Source organism: Salmo trutta, chromosome 12 (genome assembly GCF_901001165.1).
Source record: "Salmo trutta chromosome 12, fSalTru1.1, whole genome shotgun sequence".
Taxonomy (NCBI): Eukaryota; Metazoa; Chordata; class Actinopteri; order Salmoniformes; family Salmonidae; genus Salmo; species Salmo trutta.
Genome location: NC_042968.1, coordinates 80,077,403 through 80,097,792, shown reverse-complemented (window position 1 = coordinate 80,097,792; position 20,390 = coordinate 80,077,403). Strand labels below are relative to the sequence as shown.

The window sequence follows — 20,390 nt, the reverse complement described above, 5'->3', positions numbered from 1 at the left end:
GTGAGGTTTACTGTCTGTAGACAGTATGCAGAGCGATGAGGTTTACTGTCTGTAGACAGTATGCAGAGCGGTGAGGTTTACTGTCTGTAGACAGTATGCAGAGCGGTGAGGTTTACTGTTTGTAGACAGTATGCAGAGCGGTGAGGTTTACTGTCTGTAGACAGTATGCAGAGCGATGAGGTTTACTGTCTGCAGACAGTATGCAGAGCGGTGCGGTTTACTGTCTGTAGACAGTATGCAGAGCGGTGAGGTTTACTGTCTGTACAGTAGTTGGGTATGTCATGCAGTTTATTCCGGGTCATTGCATAAATCAGTGTAAACAGTGCAGCATGAAGCTGACAGCCACAAAGACTCCTCCTCTCCATCCCTCCTCTAGCACCCAACCCTCATCCCTCCTCTAGCGCCAAACCCTCCTACCTCCTCTAGCGCCCAACCCTCCTCCCTCCTCTAGTGCCCAACACTCCTCCATCCTCTAGCGCCCAACCCTCCTCCCTCTAGCGCCCAACACTCCTCCATCCTCTAGCGCCCAACCCTCCTCCCTCCTCTAGCGCCCAACCCTCCTCCCTCCTCTAGCGCCCAACCCTCCTCCCTCTAGCGCCCAACACTCCTCCATCCTCTAGCGCCCAACCCTCCTCCCTCCTCTAGTGCCCAACACTCCTCCCTCCTCTAGCGCCCAACACTCCTCCCTCCTCTAGCGCCCAACACTCCTACCTCCTCTAGCGCCAAACCCTCCTCCCTCCTCTAGCGCCCAACCCTCCTAACTCATCTAGCGCCCAACCCTCCTCCCTCTAGCGCCCAACCCTCCTCCCTCCTGTAGCGCCCAACACTCCTCCCTCCTCTAGCGCCCAACCCTCATCCCTCCTCTAGCGCCCAACACTCCTACCTCTTCTAGCGCCAAACCCTCCTACCTCCTCTAGCGCCCAACCCTCCTCCCTCCTCTAGCGCCCAACCCTCCTCCCTCCTCTAGCGCCCAACCCTCATCCCTCCTCTAGCGCCCAACACTCCTACCTCCTCTAGCGCCAAACCCTCCTCCCTCCTCTAGCGCCCAACACTCCTACCTCCTCTAGCGCCCAACCATCCTCCCTCCTCTAGCGCCCAACCCTCCTCCCTCATCTAGCGCCCAACCCTCCTACCTCCTCTAGCGCCCAACACTCCTACCTCCTCTAGCTCCCAACACTCCTCCCTCCTCTAGCGCCCAACACTCCTCCCTCCTCTAGCGCCCAACCCTCCTCCCTCCTCTAGCGCCCAACACTCCTCCCTCCTCTAGCGCCAAACCCTCCTACCTCCTCTAGCGCCCAACCCTCCTCCCTCCTCTAGCGCCCAACCCTCCTCCCTCCTCTAGCGCCCAACACTCCTACCTCCTCTAGCGCCCAACCATCCTCCCTCCTCTAGCGCCCAACCCTCCTCCCTCCTCTAGCGCCCAACCCTCCTACCTCCTCTAGCGCCCAACACTCCTACCCCCTCTAGCTCCCAACACTCCTCCCTCCTCTAGCGCCCAACACTCCTCCCTCCTCTAGCGCCCAACCCTCCTCCCTCCTCTAGCGCCCAACACTCCTCCCTCCTCTAGCGCCCAACCCTCCTACCTCCTCTAGCGCCCAACACTCCTCCCTCCTCTAGCGCCCAACCCTCCTACCTCCTCTAGCGCCCAACACTCCTCCCTCCTCTAGCGCCCAACCCTCATCCCTCCTCTAGCGCCCAACCCTCCTACCTCCTCTAGCGCCCAACCCTCATCCCTCCTCTAGCGCCCAACCCTCCTTGCTCCTCTAGCGCCCAACACTCCTACCTCCTCTAGCGCCCAACACTCCTACCTCCTCTAGCGCCCAACCCTCCACCCTCCTCTAGCGCCCAACATTCCTACCTCCTCTAGCGCCCAACACTCCTACCTCCTCTAGCGCCCAAAACTCCTCCCTCCTCTAGCGCCCAACCCTCCTATCTTCTCTAGCGCCAAACCCTCCTTCCTCCTCTAGCGCCCAACACTCCTACCTCCTCTAGCGCCCAACACTCCTACCTCCTCTAGCGCCCAACCCTCCACCCTCCTCTAGCGCCCAACACTCCTACCTCCTCTAGCGCCCAACACTCCTACTTCCTCTAGCGCCCAAAACTCCTCCCTCCTCTAGCGCCCAACCCTCCTATCTTCTCTAGCACCCAACACTCCTCCCTCCTCTAACGCCCAACCCTCCTACCTCCTCTAGCGCCCAACCCTCCTCCCTCCTCTAGCGCCCAACCCTCCTACCTCCTCTAACGCCCAACCCTCCTCCCTCTAGCGCCCAACACTCCTCCATCCTCTAGCGCCCAACCCTCCTCCCTCTAGCGCCCAACACTCCTACCTCCTCTAGCGCCCAACCCTCCTACCTCCTCTAGCGCCCAACACTCCTCCCTCCTCTAGCGCCCAACACTCCTCCATCCTCTAGCGCCCAACACTCCTCCATCCTCTAGCGCCCAACACTCCTCCATCCTCTAGCACCCAACACTCCTCCATCCTCTAGCGCCCAACCCTTCTCCCTCCTCTGGCGCCCAACACTCCTCCATCCTCTAGCGCCCAACCCTTCTCCCTCCTCTAGCGCCCAACACTCCTACCTCCTCTAGCGCCCAACACTCTTACCTCCTCTAGCGCCCAACCCTCCTACCTCCTCTAGCGCCCAACACTCCTCCCTCCTCTAGCGCCCAACACTCCTCCCTCCTCTAACGCCCAACCCTCCTCCCTCTAGCGCCCAACACTCCTCCATCCTCTAGCGCCCAACACTCCTCCCTCCTCTAACGCCCAACCCTCCTACCTCCTCTAGCGCCCAACCCTCCTACCTCCTCTAGCGCCCAACCCTCCTACCTCCTCTAGCGCCCAACACTCCTACCTCCTCTAGCGCCCAACACTCCTCCCTCCTCTAGCGCCCAACACTCCTCCCTCCTCTAACGCCCAACCCTCCTCCCTCTAGCGCCCAACACTCCTCCATCCTCTAGCGCCCAACACTCCTACCTCCTCTAGCGCCCAACCCTCCTACCTCCTCTAGCGCCCAACCCTCCTTCCTCCTCTAGCGCCCAACACTCCTCCCTCCTCTAGCGCCCAACCCTCCTACCTCCTCTAGCGCCCAACCCTCCTATCTTCTCTAGCACCCAACACTCCTCCCTCCTCTAGCTCCCAACACTCCTCCCTCCTCTAGCGCCCAACACTCCTCCCTCCTCTAGCACCCAACACTCCTCCCTCCTCTAGCGCCCAACACTCCTCCCTCCTCTAGCGCCCAACACTCCTCCCTCCTCTAGCGCCCAACACTCTTACCTCCTCTAGCGCTCAACACTCCTCCCTCCTCTAGCACCCAACACTCCTCCCTCCTCTAGCGCCCAACACTCTTACCTCCTCTAGCGCTCAACACTCCTACCTCCTCTAGTGTCCATCCCTCCTACCTCCTCTAGTGTCCATCCCTCCACCCTCCTCTAGTGTCCATCCCTCCACCCTCCTCTCTGTCTGTCTTTCCTGCCAGCGGAGAGCTGATCACACAATGTCTGTTTGTCTTCTCTCTCCTAACCTTCACGCACCAGGAGTCACACAGCCAGATGTCTGTGTGCCAGTGCTCGTGTGAAATGCCGCCGGGTATTCAAAAATCCTTCACACCTAAAGAGCATATTAGACACTCACTTCCCCTCTACACCACGCTCACCTCGCCCCTCTCTGGCAGAGTGGTTTAGTCTTTGAAATGCTCTGCTACACCGACAGGGAGAGGAAATTGTATGACCCAAAGATGACAGAAGTGTTCTTAAAATGACAGAGTTGACTTATCTGAAATAGCCTTATGTATTTAGACTTTTAAAGGGTTAACTAAAGGGCTTTGAGTTCAGTCCACATTTGCCATGGCCAACTGAAGGTGATCGATCCAATTCTGCTTTTAGTGATGCTTATTAAATAGTGAGCTAAATACACTCCCCCCTGTCTCCTGCAATGGCCATCAAAACTGGATACATTTTTACGTGCAAATCCGATTAAGCAACAGGATCCAAATCTATACCAAATATGTCTGTGTATGGTGATAGGGTTGGATTATCTCTGACTGTGCTGTATCAGTTTGGACCAGTGCAGGACCAGTGCAGGACCAGTGCAGTGTGTGAAAGACAGGGCCACTCCGTCCCCCGCCCCTGGCCCCACCCAGGCCAACTTAGTGGTCTCCAGCAGACATAATATGTCAGTGTGATGTCGGCATGACCCCACTGACCTTGGTTATTAAAGGCCCCCTGGGCTGATTTGGGTTTGGTTCCAGAGGGGTAGAGCGCTGAAAGAAAGGAACCACAACATTAAAGCACACGGGCCAACTCCTTCAGTCAAGGACCCAGTGAGAGGGCAGGCAGGGGGTTAGGAAACGGACCCTGCCTAAAACATATCAATCCTACACTAATAGTGTACCGTAATCATGTATTTTATGACTTTCCCTTGTTACTGAGCTCTCTGCTATAGAGAGGTGTGACTAGGTATGAGAGAGGGAGCTGAGTGTGCAGTGGCCTGTGTAGCTATTATGTGAAAATAGCCTTTAAACACCTGTAGGAAGTGGCCAGGCTGGGTAGTGTAGCTCTACTTCTCTCCTCCACTCAGAGTCAGTATCAGCACCAATGATCTAAACCTGTTACCAACAAGATGAATGGATGTTCCTCCACCCAGACGTATCTTTCCCTGCTGCTTACTGCACACAACACAGCAGACCAAAACTTTACATTTACATTCACTACACACAGGCACACACTATATGTATATTTATTCTGGTATGTAAGAGGCATATGTTCTAGTGTAGCCTGGAAATGCCTGTCCTGCCTGTAAGCCTGTCTTTTAGAATATGATGGGAGGAACACATAGAATGGCCATTCTTAAGTCCTTTCCATTATGGCCCTGGCGGTGCCTGATCCTGTTTGACATTTGAGGTGCCCTAGAGACTACTTACCACTCTATTTACATGTCTAAAACCTCATTTACATAAACACCATCTAAATAATGAGCTCTAGTGCAATACTGATTTGAAAGACCTAAGCATTGGACTATAAAGAAAAAACTCCGAAAGGAAACAAAAGAAAAAGGCTATGTGATGTATTTGCCAGCCACTCCATTGAACAGCTAGCTACCATAATCTACATGTGGACTGAGCTGTATGTTGACATAACTGAGTCTGGCCTCTAGCCAAAATCTGGGTTTTCTGGGGTGCTGATATTTTATTTAACTATATATTTCAGAGAGATTATTTCCTTTCTAAATCAGACCTACGAGTTCCTATCTGCACTGTGTGTGTGTGTGTGTGTGTGTGTGTGTGTGTGTGTGTGTGTGTGTGTGTGTCTGTGTGAGAGAGAGAAAGAAATATACAGTGACTAAAATACCAATCACATTGACAGATTAGAGAATTTCACCAAAGGTTACAACACTTCCTATGTTGCAGTGTATACAGTACAAATATAATACACATCACATCATAGAAAATTGACAATATTGTAGATAGAACAGTAACAGTAATATTTGACGACAGTAAATCAGTGACTTTTGCAGTGTATGAGGGAAACAAGTTCTGGTCCCAGGGACTTAAGCAGGGAACAGTGATTCAGTGAGAGTGGTTTGAAGGGGGACTAGCCGTGTTACAGTGGTATAGCTAGTGACTAGCAGTGTTACAGTGGTGTAGTTAGTGACTAGCGGTGGTACAGTGGTGTAGTTAGTGACTAGCCGTGTAGTTAGTGATTCGTGGTGATAAAGTGGTATGTTAGTGACTAGCAGTGTTACAGTGGTGTAGTTAGTGACTAGCGGTGGTACAGTGGTGTAGTTAGTGACTAGCCGTGTAGTTAGTGATTAGTGGTGATAAAGTGGTATGTTAGTGACTAGCAGTGTTACAGTGGTGTAGTTAGTGACTAGCGGTGGTACAGTGGTGTAGTTAGTGACTAGCCGTGTAGTTAGTGATTCGTGGTGATAAAGTGGTATGTTATTGACTAGCAGTGTTACAGTGGTGTAGTTAGTGACTAGCGGTGGTACAGTGGTGTAGTTAGTGACTAGCAGTGTTACAGTGGTGTAGTTAGTAACTAGTGGTGTAGTTAGTAACTAGTGGTGTTACAGTGGTGTAGTTAGTGACTAGCAGTGTTACAGTGGTGTAGTTAGTGACTAGCAGTGTTACAGTGGTGTAGTTAGTGACTAGCAGTGTTACAGTGGTGTAGTTAGTAACTAGCGGTGGTACAGTGGTGTAGTTAGTGACTAGCAGTGTTACAGTGGTGTAGTTAGTGACTAGCAGTGTTACAGTGGTGTAGTTAGTGACTAGCAGTGTTACAGTGGTGTAGTTAGTGACTAGCGGTGGTACAGTGGTGTAGTTAGTGACTAGCAGTGTTACAGTGGTGTAGTTAGTGACTAGCAGTGTTACAGTGGTGTAGTTAGTGACTAGCGGTGGTACAGTGGTGTAGTTAGTGACTAGCAGTGTTACAGTGGTGTAGTTAGTGACTAGCAGTCTTACAGTGGTGTAGTTAGTGACTAGCAGTGCTACTGTGGTGTAACTAGTGACTAGCAGTGTTACTGTGGTGTAGCTAGTGACTAGCAGTGTTACAGTGGTGTAGTTAGTAACTAGTGGTGTAGTTAGTAACTAGTGGTGTTACAGTCGTGTAGTTAGTAACTAGTGGTGTAGTTAGTGACTAGCAGTGTTACAGTGGTGTAGTTAGTAACTAGTGGTGTAGTTAGTAACTAGTGGTGATATTGTGGTGTAGTTCGTAACTAGTGGTGTTACAGTGGTGTAGTTAGTAACTAGTGGTGTAGCTAGTGACTAGCAGTGTTACTGTGGTGTAGTTAGTGACTAGCAGTGTTACAGTGGTGTAGTTAGTAACTAGTGGTGTAGTTAGTAACTACAGGAAGAAAAAAAAATGTATGAAAATGTATGAAATGTATGCATTCACTACTGTAAGTCGCTCTGGATAAGAGCGTCTGCTAAATGACTAAATGTAAATGTAAATGTAGTGGTGTCGTTCATAACTAGTGGTGTTACAGTGGTGTAGTTAGTCACTAGTGGTGATACAGTGGTGTAGTTAGTAACTAGTGGTGTAGTTAGTGACTAGCAGTGTTACAGTGGTGAAGTTAGTAAATAGTAGTGTAGTTAGTAACTAGGGGTGTAATTCATAACTAGTGGTGATACAGAGGTGTAGTTAGTAACTAGTGGTGTTACAGTGGTGTAGTTAGTGACTAGCAGTGTTACAGTGGTGTAGTTAGTGACTAGCAGTGTTACAGTGGTGTAGTTAGTGACTAGCAGTGTTACAGTGGTGTAGTTAGTGACTAGCAGTGTTACAGTGGTATAGTTAGTGACTACTGGTGTGGCTGCTCTCACCATTCTCATCCAGAGAGAAGTCATCCTGGGCATAGCGGAACTTCTCTGGGCCACAGGCAATGAAGACATCATCATCACCAAAGAAATCCTGAAGACAGGTGACCTGGAGGAGCAGAGAGACACAGTACCATTTTAGAATGCAGGCCTGCAACAACACATATCAGATATAAAATAAATCCATCTTAGACAGTGACCAGTGTAACATCTCAGCACTACTACCTCCTTGACTCCTCATTTTCTCCCAGGTCACATGATGCTACTAACAGTGGCGGGAGCAGATTGGCTGAATACCCGGGGCACGGGGTGCAGGGGTGTTTGGAGTGTCAACAAAGCAGCATGAGAGAAATATGATGCCAAGTTTTCAAACTACTGGTAGTTTCTTTGAGAAGATATAGCTGCTGTATAGAGCGATCAATGCATTTGAACAACAGCATAAATACACCCATTTCACTGCTGCATGTCAAAAACCAAATGAAATGCCAAGTTCCTTAAATCTGCTGAGAATGTTCCAAAGACAAGCAACTATTCTGCACTATTCCCATACGATGTGGGAAGGTTCAATGCAAAATAACCAATGGACAACAAAGCTCTCACCAAGATCTAAGAAGCATATTGTTCTCAGAATGTTATGTGCTAGCTGGGATATTAGCTTGAAATTGGCATGGTAGCTAACTAGCTAGCTAGCTGCTTATCAAAAAGGTACAACATGTAACTGGCTAATTTGACCCCCCAAAAATCGACCAAACCATTTCTCAATGTTTCTCAAAATTACTGTAGCTGGGTAATTAATTTGATAATGCTTTGTGACACCCGGTTTTTACCCTGTCACCTACAGTAGAACAGACACAGTCATGCTTTCCTGTCCTACCAGATCTGCGATGAGAAGGTTCTAGCTAGTATATACAGCTCTGTCCTTCCACTGATGTTGGATGTAGCTGTACCATGTATCAGGTCCCAGGCTCCCACGACTGATACAATTATTTATTTACACACTAATAAACACGTTAATTGTACCTAATAGAGCAGATTTAGTTTCACATGCAACTTGTATGGCGCGAGAGACTCATTGGGAGGGAGACTAGAGCAGACCCAGAAGTTATGTCTGAGCGTACATTTGAGCGCCCCAGGACAGTCCATTAACTTTGTGCTGTTAAATTTTATGCTATGAAATCCTGCGATTTCATTGGGGCAGTTCGCCCTCATAGCAAATAGCTGTAAAAACAATCCAAGAAATGTTGGCACATCCTATATGCCAGCGGAGCTGCTGTCAGAGTCACAGGGGGGCTGAGAAATAAGTAACTGAACAGCTTGTTTTGAACAATAGATTTTAGAAACAGCAACAATTTACACATTTACCACACTTTCATGAGCATTTAAAACATAATCCATGAATGAATGAATGATATATATCTATATATAAATATATATACAGTTGAAGTCAGAAGTTTACATACACTTAGGTTGGAGTCATTAAAACTCATTTTTCAACCACTCCACAGATCTCTTGTTAAAAAAACTATAGTTTTGGCAAGTCGGTTAGGACATCTACTTTGCTCCCAAGGATGCTACCAGACTTGTGGAGGTCTACAATTTATTTTCTTAGGTCTTGGCTGATTTCTTTTGATTTTCCCATGATGTCAAGCAAAGAGGCACTGAGTTTGAAGGTAGGCCTTGAAATACATACACAGGTACACCTCCAATTGACTCAAATGATGTCAATTAGCCTATCAGAAGTTTCTAAAGCCATGACATCATTTTCTGGAATTTTCCAAGCTGTTTAAAGGCACAGTCAACTTAGTGTACATAAACTTCTAGCCCCCTGGAATTGTGATACAGTGAATTATAAGTGAAATAATATGTCTGTAAACAATTGTTGGAAAAATTACTTGTGTCATGCACACAGTAGATGTCCTAAGCGACTTGCAGAAAATAGTTTGTTAACAAGAAATTTGTGTAGTGGTTGAAAAAACAGTTTTAATGACTCCAACCTAAGTGTATGTAAACTGTATACGCACGCATGTGCGCGCGCGCACACACACACACACACACACACACACACACACAGTCAAACGTCTGGACACACCCGCTCATTCAAGGGTTTTTCTTTATTTTTACTCCATTGTATAATAATAGTGAAGACATCAAAACTATGAAATAGCACAAAAAATTTTAAACAAGTCAAAATATATTTTATATTTTAAATTCTTCAAAGTAGCCACCCTTTTCCTTGATAACAGCTTTGCACACTCTTGGCATTCTCTCAACAGCTTCATGAGGTAGTCACCTGGAATGCATTTCAATTAACAGGTTTTTCTTGTTAAAAAGTTAATTTGTGGAATTTCCTACCTAATTAATGAGCTTGAGCCAATAATTTGTGTTGTGACAAGGTAGGGGTTGTATACGGAAGATAGCCCTATTTGGTAAAAGACCAAGTTCATATTATGGCTAGAACAGCTCAAATAAGCAAAGAGAAATGACAGTCCATCATTACTTTAAGACATGAAGGTCTGTCAATCTGGAACATTTCAAAAACTTTGAAAGTTTCTAGTGCAGTCCCAAAAATGACCAAGCGCTATGATGAAACTAGCTCTCATGAGGACCGCCACAGAAAAGGAAGACCCTGAATTACCCCTGCTGCAGAGGATAAGTTCATTAGTGTTAACTGCACCTCAGATTGCAGCCCAAATAAATGCCGCACAGAATTCAAGTAACAGACACATCTCAACATCAACTGCTCAGAGGAGACTGCGTGAATCAGGCCTTCATGGTTGAATTGCTGCAAAGAAACCACTACTAAAGGACACCAATAATAAGAAGAGACTTGCTTGGTCTAAGAAACACGAGCAATGGACATTGGACTGGAAATCTGTCCTTTGGTCTGATGATTCCAAATTTGAGAATTTTGGTTCCAACCTCTGTGTCTTTGTGAGACTGTCACGTCCTGACCATAGAGAGCTTGTATTTTTCTATTGTAGAGTAGGTCAGGGCGTGACTGGGGGGTTTTGTCTAGTTTATTTATTTCTATGTTGGTTCTACTTTCTTTTTTCTATGTTGGGGTTTTTGTCTAGTTTAAATTTTCTATGTTGTGTTCCAGGTTCTTTTTCTAGGTTGGGGTTTTCGAATGATTCCCAATTAGAGGCAGCTGGTCATCGTTGTCTCTAATTGGGGATCAAATTTAAGTTGTTGTTTTTCCCACTAGTGTTTGTGGGAGATTATTTTGAGTTAGTGTATGTTCCACCTCTTCGTTACAGTTTGTTGTTTTTGTTTATTAGTTTATTGTATGTCTTGCATAGTTTCACAGATAAATAAAGATGTGGAACGATCCACACGCTGCACCTTGGTCTCATTCATACGACGACCATGATAGAGACACAGAATAGGTGAATAGATGATCTCCGCATGTGTGGTTCCTACCATGAAGAATGGAGGAGGTGGTGTGATGGTGTGGGGGTGCTTTAGTGGTGACACTGTCTGTGATTTATTTAGAATTCAAGGCACATCTTAACCAGCATGGCTACCACAGCATTTTGCAGTGATACGCCATCCCATCTGGTTTGCACTTAGTGGGACTATTTTATTTTTATTTATTTATTTCACCTTTATTTAACCACGTAGGCTAGTTGAGAACAAGTTCTCATTTACAACTGCAACCTGGCCAAGATAAAGCAAAGCAGTGCGACAGAAACAACAACACAGTTACACATGGAATGAACAAGCGAACAGTCAATAACACAACAGAAAAAAGAAAGTCTATATACAGTGTGTGCAAATGGCGTGAGGAGGTAAGGCAATAAATAGGCCATAGTAGCAAGTAATTACAATTTAGCAAATAACACTGGAGTGATAGATGTGCAGATGATGATGTGCAAGTAGAAATACTGGTGTGCAAAAGAGCAGAAAAGTAAATAAAATAAAAACAATATGGGGATGAGGTAGGTAGATTGGATGGGCTATTTACAGATGGGCTATGTACAGCTGCAGCGATCGGTTAGCTGCTCGGATAGCTGATGTTTAAAGTTAGTGAGGGAAATATAAGCCTCCAGCTTCAGCGATTTTTGCAATTCGTTCCAGTCATTGGCAGCAGAGAACTGGAAGGAAAGGCGGCCAAAGGAGGTGTTGGCTTTGGGGGTGACCAGAGAGATATACATGCTGGAACGTGTGCTACGGGTGGGTGTTGTTATCGTGACCAGTGAACTGAGATAAGGCGGAGCTTTACCTAGCAAAGACTTATAGATGACCTGGAGCCAGTGAGTCTGGCAACGAATATGTAACGAGGGCCAGCCGACTAAACCATACAGGTCGCAGTGGTGGGTGGTATATGGGGCTTTGGTGACAAAACAGATGGCACTGTGATAGACTGCATCCAGTTTGCTGAGTAGAGTGTTGAAGGCTATTTTGTAAATGACATCGCCGAAGTCGAGGATCGGTAGGATAGTTAGTTTTACAAGGGTATGTTAGGCGACGTGAGTGAAGGAGGCTTTGTTGCGAAATAGGAAGCCGATTCTAGATTTAATTTTGGATTGGAGATGTTTACTATGAGTCTGGAAGGAGAGTTTACAGTCTAGCCAGGCACCTAGGTATTAGTAGTTGTCCACATATTCTAAGTCAGAACCGTCCAGAGTAGTGATGCTTGTCGGGCGGGCGGGTGGGGCAGCGAACGGTGGAAAAGCATGCAGTTGGAAAAGCATGCAATTTAGTTTAGCTAGCGTTTAAGAGCAGTTGGAGGCCACGGAAGGAGTGTTGTGTGGCATTGAAGCTCGTTTGGAGGTTTGTTAACACAGTGTCCAAAGAAGAGCCAGATGTATGCAGAATGGTTTAGTCTGCGTAGAGGTGGATCAGGGAATCACCCGCAGCAAGAGCGACATCTTTGATATATACAGAGAAAAGAGTCGGCCTGAGAATTGAACCCTGTGGTACCCCCATAGAGACTGCCAGAGGTCCGGACAACAGGCCCTCCGATTTGACACACTGAAATCTGTCTGAGAAGGAGTTGGTGAACCAGGCGAGGCAGTCATTTGAGAAACCAAGGCTGTTGAGTCTGCCGATAAGAATATGGTGATTGACAGAGTCGAAAGCCTTGTCCAGGTCAATGAAGATGGCTGCACAGTACAATCTTTTATCAATGGCGGTTATGTTATCGTTTAGTACCTTGAGCGTGGCTGAGGTGCACCCGTGACCATTTCGGAAACCGGGTTTCACAGCGGAGAAGGTACGGTGAGATTCGAAATGGTCAGTGATCTGTTTATTAACTTGGTTTTCGAAGACATTAGAAAGGCAGGGCAGGATGGATATAGGTCTATAACAGTTTGGGTCTAAAGTGTCACCCCCTTTGAAGAGTGGGATGACCGCGGAAGCTTTCCAGTCTTTAGGGATCTCGGAAGATACGAAAGAGAGGTTGAACAGACTGGTAAGTGGGGTTGCAACAATGGCGGAAGATCATTTTAGAAAGAGAGGGTCCAGTTTGTCTAGCCCAGCTGATTTGTAGGGTTTCAGATTTTGCAGCTTTTTCAGAACATCTGCTATCTGGATTTGGGAGAAGGAGAAGCTGGGGAGGCTTGGGCAAGTAGCTGCGGGGGGTGCGGAGCTGTTGGCCGGTGTTGGGGTAGCCAGGAGGAAAGCATGGCCAGCCGTAGAGAAATGCTTGTTGAAATTCTCAATTATTGTGGATTTATCAGTGGTGACAGTGTTACCTAGCCTCAGTGTAGTGGGCAGCTGGGAGGAGGTGCTCTTGTTCTCCATGGACTTTACAGTGTCCCAAAGTTTTTGGAGTTGGAGCTACAGGATGCAAATTTCTGTTTGAAAAAGCTAGCCTTTGCTTTCCTGACTGACAGCATGTATTGGTTCCTGACTTCCCTGAACAGTTGCTTATCGCGGGGACTATTCGATTCTATTGCAGTCCGCCACAGGCTGTTTTTGTGCTGGTCGAGGGCAGTCAGATCTGGAATGAACCAAGGGCTATATCTGTTTTTAGTTCTACATTTTTTGAAAGGGGCATGCTTATTTAAGGTGGTGAGGAAATTACTTTTAACCTGTTGGGGATAGGGGGCAGTATTTGCACGGCCGGATAAAAAACGTACCCGATTTAATCTGGTTACTACTCCTGCCCAGTAACTAGAATATGCATATAATTGTTTGATTTGGATAGAAAACACCCTAAAGTTTCTAAAACTGTTTGAATGGTGTCTGTGAGTATAACAGAACTCATTTGGCAGGCCAAAACCTGAGAAGATTCCAAACAGGAAGCGCTCTCTCTGACTATTTCTTGGCCTTCTTGATCATCTCTAACCAAAACAGGGGATCTCTGGCATAACGTGACATTTTCTAACGCTCCCATAGGCTCTCAGAAGGCGCCAGAACGATGAATGGTGACTTCGCAGGCCATGGCTGAAAAACATTAGCGCATTTGGATAGTGGTCGATCTGAGGACAATGAGACTGGAGGCGCATGCACGAGCCGACACCATGTTTACTTTCTCTCTCTTTGAACGAAAACAACGACTCCCGGTCGGAATATTATCGCTTTTTTACGAGAAAAATCGCATAAAAATTGATTTTAAACAGCGTTTGACATGCTTCGAAGTACGGTAATGGAATATTTTGACATTTTTTGTCACGAAACGCATCGGGCGCGTCACCCTTCTTTACCCTTCGGATAGTGTCTTGAACGCACAAACAAAACACCGCTATTTGGATATAACTATGGATTATTTGGAACCAAACCAACATTTGTTATTGAAGTAGAAGTCCTGGGAGTGCATTCTGACGAAGAACAGCAAAGGTAATCCAATTTTTCTTATAGTAAATCTGACTTTGGTGAGGGCTAAACTTGGTGGGTGTCTAAATAGCTAGCCCGTGATGGCGAGCTATCTACTCAGAATATTGCAAAATGTGCTTTCACCGAAAAGCTATTTTAAAATCGGACATAGCGATTGCATAAAGGAGTTCTGTATCTATAATTCTTAAAATAATTGTTATGTTTTTTGTGAACGTTTATCGTGAGTAATTTAGTAAATTCACCGGAAGTTTCGGTGGGAATGCTAGTCACATGCTAGTCACATGCTAATGTAAAAAGCTGTTTTTTGATATAAATATGAACTTGATTGAACAAAACATGCATGTATTGTATAACATAATGTCCTAGGAGTGTCATCTGATGAAGATCATCAAAGGTTAGTGCTGCATTTAGCTGTGGTTTTGGTTTTTGTGACATTATATGCTAGCTTGAAAAATGGGTGTCTGATTATTTCTGGCTGGGTACTCTGCTGACATAATCTAATGTTTTGCTTTCGTTGTAAAGCCTTTTTGAAATCGGACAGTGTGGTTAGATTAACGAGAGTCTTGTCTTTAAAATGGTGTAAATTAGTCATATGTTTGAGAAATTGAAGTAATAGCATTTCTTATTTTCTGCAAGCGTCCCACCTAGCCCATAGAGGTTAAAGAACAACCAGGCATCCTCGACTGACAGGATGAGTTCAATATCCTTCTAGGATACCCGGGCCAGGTTGATTAGAAAGCCCTGCTCGCAGAATCAAATCAAATCTATTTATAAAGCCCTTCTTACAACAGATGATGTCTCAAAGTGCTATACAGAAACCCAGCCTAAAACCCCAAACAGCAAGCAATGCAGGTGTAGAAGCACGGTGGCTTGGAAAAACTCTCTAGAAAGGCCAGAACCTAGGAAGAAACCTAGAGAGGAACCAGGCTATGAGGAGTGGCCGGTCCTCTTCTGGCTGTGCTGGGTGGAGATTATAACAGAACATAGCCAAGATGTTCAAATGTTCATAGATGACCAGCAGGGTCAAATAATAATAATCACAGTGGTTGTCGAGGGTGCAACAGGTCAGCACCTCAGGAGTAAATGTCAGTTGGCTTTTCATAGCCGATCATTCAGAGTATCTCTACCGCTCCTGCTATCTCCAGAGAGAATAAGTGTTTTAGGGAGCGTGATGAGGGGTCGTCGTTTGACCGCACACCCATAGAGGATGCAGGCAATGAGGTACTGATCGCTGAGATCCTGATTGAAAACAGCAGAGGTGTATTTGAAGGGCAAGTTGGTCAGGATAATATCTATTAGGGTGCCCATGTTTACGGATTTAGGGTTGTACCTGGTGGGTTCCTTGAAAATTTGTGTGAGATTGAGGGCATCTATCTTAGATTGTAGGACTGTCGGGGTGTTAAGCATATCCCAGTTTAGGTCACCTAACAGAACGAACTCTGAAGTTAGATGAGGGGCAATCAATTCAAATATTGTGTCTAGGGCACAGCTGGGAGCTGAGGGGGGTCTATAACAGGCGGCAACAGTGAGAGACTTATTTCTGGAGAGATTAATTGTTTTAATTAGAAGCTCGAATTGTTTGGGCATAGACCTGGAAAGTATGACAGAACTTTGCAAGCTATCTCTGCAGTAGATTGCAACTCCAGCCCCTTTGGCAGTTCTATCTTGATGGAAAATGTTGTAGTCAGGGATGGAAATCTCAGAATTTTTGGTAGCCTTCCTAAGCCAGGATTCAGACACAGCAAGGACATCAGGGTTGGCAGAGTGTGCTAAAGCAGTGACTAAAATAAACTTACGGAGGAGGCTTCTGATGTTAACATGCATGAAACCAAGGTTTTTCAGTTACAGAAGTCAACAAATGAGAGTGCCTGGGGACACGCAGGGCCTGGGTAAACCTCCACATCACCCGAGGAACAGAGGAGGAGTAGGATGAGGGTACGGCTAAAGGTTATCAAAACTGGTCGTCAAGTGCGTTGGGGACAGAGAATAAAAGGAGCAGATTTCTGGGTGTGGTAGAATAGATTCAGGGAATAATGTACAGACAGGGTTATGGTGGGGAGCGGGTACAGTGGAGGTAAACTCAGGCATTGTGTGACGATAAGAGAGGTTGCATCTCTGGACGTACTAGTTATGCTGGGTGAGGTCACCGCATGTGTGGGAGGTGGGAAAAAGGAGGTATCTGAGGCATGTTGAGTGGGCCTAGGGGCTCTGCAGTAAACTAAAACAATGATATCTATCCTAAACAACAATATACAAGGCATATTGACATTAGAGAGACATAAAGCGAGGCATGAAGCAATCACAGGTGTTAATTGGGAGAGCTAGCTAAGACAACAACAGCTAATCAGCTAAGACAACAACAGCAGGTAAAATGGCAATGAATGGGCAGAGAGGGTCAGTTAACTACACACAGGGCCCGAGTTCGAGGCTGGGGCCGACAGAAACAAAAATAAACAAAATGGAATACCGTGATTAATGAACAGTCCAGCAGGCATCAGCTATGTAGCCAAGTGATCATAGGGTCCAGTGAACAGCAATAGATGAAACAGGGAAGCCGCTGGGTAGTCGTTACTACCTAGCAAGCTGTAGACACGCCATTTAAATTTAGCAGGCCGGGGCTAGTAGAAGCGCCTGCTGCGACGTCCGGCAAAGGCCGTTGGGGGCACAGCGGATGGAGTTACGTCGGCAGACCAGTCGTGGTGGAATGGCGGAGCGTCGTGTCATTTGTTTTTCAACAGGACAATGACCCAAAACACAACTCCAGGCTGTGTAAGGGCTATTTTACCAAGAAGGAGAGTGATGGAGTGCTGCATCAGATGACCTGGCCGCCACAATCACCTGACCTCAACCCAATTGAGATGGTTTTGGAGTTGGACTGCAGAGTGCAGGAAAAGCAGCCAACAAGTGCTCAACTCCTTCAAGACTGTTGGAAAAGCATTCCTCAAGAAGCTGGTTGAGGGAATGCGAAGAGTGTGCAAAGCTGTCATCAAGGCAAAGGGTGGCTACTTTGAAGAATCTAAAATCTGTTAAAAATTTTTTTGGTTACTACATAACTCCATATATGTTATTTCATAGTTTTGATGTCTTCACTACTATTCTACAATGTAGAAAATAGTAAAAATAAAGACAAACCCTTGAATGAGTAGGTGTGTCCAAACTTTTGACTGGCACTGTATATATTTTTAACAATCGCCTCTAACGCCCTGATGGGCGGGCCGCCACTGATCAGTAACAACATTACAGTAACAGCTACACACAGAAAGAGCAGGGAAATTCAGCAGTAAACCTGTGCTCCAAAAAGAGGGCCAGTCTCATTCTTCATTAACATTCTCTATTTCTCTCAAGTGTTTTTAAAATGCTGACTGTGTGTTAATTAAAAAAATGTTGCTTATAATTGTGCAAGGTTTGAGATTAGTGAATAGCTATGGGGCTAGCTCCTAGAATTATTTAAAACCTCGTATTTAATACCGCTTAAATTGTAGATGGTTGCGGATTATAAATTATGTGGATAGGAAAGGACTGACTAAGACATGGGATAAAAGACTAACATCCTAGATCAAGAAATTGTATTAGGAGGAACTGAAATCTTCAGTATATAGGAGACAGAGGTGAATGTATCTAAGATGACATCTAATGAGGCAGATCTCCTTCAGCCTTCTAGGCTTGGGCGGTGTACCGTACATACCGTATACCAGGGTATTCAGAAAGAGCCACGGGATACTTTTTCAATACCATCTAAACTATTTCTTTGAAGTTTTTTTTATACATTTAAATATTTGTAGCTACTTAAAAGTAAAGACCTGCAGTCAACTTGTACAATACGTTAGGCGATAGGCGATAAAGAAAATTGTGTTCTTCACTTCACCTGTCACATAATATTTCATTATGAAGCTTACTGGTAGTCCCCAGTCATGTGGTGTTTGTTTACAAACACACAACATGAGACCGGAACCTTGTGAGTCACTGTTGTGCAGCACGTGCCAGGTGATCTATTGTAGTTAGGGTATGGCATTTTAGAACTAAATGTTTGCCAGCTAGAAATGTTATAACTATAAAGTTAACTGTCTAAAATGTGCTAAACGGTCTGAAGTTGTGCATTTGATTTGCTAATTTAGTAGGTAGTTAGCTATCTAGCTAAGTGATAGCTTCTTCCAAAATCAAGCTTTGCTTGGTAACAGCAGAAAATCCCCTCCTGGATCAAGAGCCTTGCTGTCTAATATGTGTTTTGTGCACGCAGCAAACGGTGAGCAGAATTTTTTTTATATAATTTCATGAGCTGGGAAGTCTGTCCTGCAAATAGTTTAGGTTAGAGATTGTATAAAATGTTTGCAATCGCTTGTTAGCATTTCGTTAGCATTGTCTATGGGATTTTACTTGTACTTGTTAGCATTGCTAATCTTCGGAATACAGAGGCTCAGTGAGGTTTGAAAATAGTGCCCCTTGTGGTCAGTGCCAGTATTACTAAATACTCCGGGATGGTACAAGGTCGGTATGAAGGTATGACAATCTGGATACTGCCGAAGCCTTCTAATGTAGTCCAACAGCAGTCAAAAACGTTGGTTTACGGTATGTAACCCCGATTCTCATTGGTCACTATGGGACCAATGACCCGCCAATGAGAGCCAATAACCTGCACAGGTGTGCGTCCCATAGTGAGATGTTGAACCGAGTTGACTGAAAGAGAACTCACCTATAACAGCTAGGCCTATAGGTAGTATTCAGCAAATGAAAGAAAGCTGCTTGTGCCTCTTAAGGACACTTGACATGTTAGCATGGCTATTAGAGCCACACGTTACAATCACACACACAGTCTAACGTTACTGAGTCTTTCATAAATCACTAATTACTGTGTATAACACAGCTCAGTTTAAACCATTCCTCTAGGGTCTGCTCCCCTCCACTGCAGCTGTTCATATCAGAGGCTGCTTACTGGACAGATGTCTCTGGCCACACCCCTTTCACTGATGATCCTCCAATAGAAAAGCCTTGTTACTGGGTAGCATGTTTAATAGGCCCTCCCACACCCCACCTCCAAAACACAGTCCTACTCTCTGGTCTCCCTGGTGACAGGGGGTCCAAGCAGGGGGCCACACCCCAGAGGTTCAGGCCCTGGAAGGTATTACATCACATCACAACCTCTTTTGTGACACACGTCTAAACTATGAGCTGCTGCTAATTGTGGCGCGCCCCGCCCTGGCAGCTGCCATGATGCTTGTCTTCTCTACTGGAAATTCTGCTAAAAGTGGAGGAGTGTCCGGATGGCATGGCGTCTGGAAGATGTACCCCTTCCATGTCCCACGGGTCCAGGCCATGGCCAGGGGGTAGGAGTAGCACAAACCTTAGTGTCAAACAAAATGGCTATATATATGTAATCCCTTTCTTATTGCTTTGTCATTGTAGACCTCTAAAATGAATGGAGTGTCTGTTGAACACAATATTGTAAGCTTAAAAATAAATAACTTTTCTATTTCCTTTAATCTTACAATTGCTGTGTCCCATTTAACAGGGATGTAGCTATAATGGTGACCTTTTAAGGATGCCTCTCAGGCAGTCAATCATTTCTCAGATGGGGAGCGTGATGGGGTCCCTCTAACCCCCAACCCAGCCCCCCAGCACATCCCTAGGTGGTGCTGATGGAGATGGGATGTAAATGGGGGTCTTTGGAGGTCTCTGGGGGATCTAGGTGTCAGACCCTTTGTTGACAACTGCCCATCAAGGCTGGCCGGGCTCCCCAGCTGCACCGTTAATGAAATCAATGGAGAGCGGGAGGAGAGGGGGGCTGCGGGGGTGAAGCAAGCCACAGGGCCCTATGAGGGAGGTCATAGTTGGACCACAGTATGTCTATGGTTCATATCTGTCTCTGTCTTTCTGTGTCCCCTACACCCACTCCCCCATGCTTTTGTTCAGGGTCACTCTGGATGAGTCAGAGGTCATTATTAGAGTGATGAGAATCCAGCAGACAGACAAAAGGAGCAATACAGTATAGAGGTGGACCGATTAAATCGGCATGGCAGATTAATTAGGGCCGATATCAAGTTTTCATAACAATCGGTAATTGGCCTTTTTGGATGCTGATTATGGCCGATTACATTGCAATCCATGAGGAAACTGCGTGGCAGGCTGACCACCTGTTACGCGAGTGCAGCAAGGAGCCAAGGTAAGTTGCTAGCTAGCATTAAACTTATCTTATAAAAAACAATCAATCTTCACATAATCACTAGTTAACTACACATGGTTGAGGATATTACTAGGTTAACTAGCTTGTCCTGCGTTGCATATAATCATTGCGGTGCCTGTTAATTTGCC

General features: G+C 45.9%; 1 protein-coding gene across 1 annotated transcript in view; it reads right to left on the bottom strand.

Annotated features, from left to right (window-relative positions):
* LOC115204332 (neuronal migration protein doublecortin) overlaps nt 1-20,390 on the bottom strand; it is a 101,531-nt gene that overhangs the window by 14,034 nt on the left and 67,107 nt on the right. Inside the window, exons 4-5 of the mRNA XM_029769825.1 lie at nt 7,311-7,413; nt 4,200-4,256 (exon numbers count right to left, since the gene is read on the bottom strand). Of these exons, the coding sequence (XP_029625685.1) occupies nt 4,200-4,256; nt 7,311-7,413 (160 nt within the window). The remainder of the gene's footprint in view (nt 1-4,199; nt 4,257-7,310; nt 7,414-20,390) is intronic.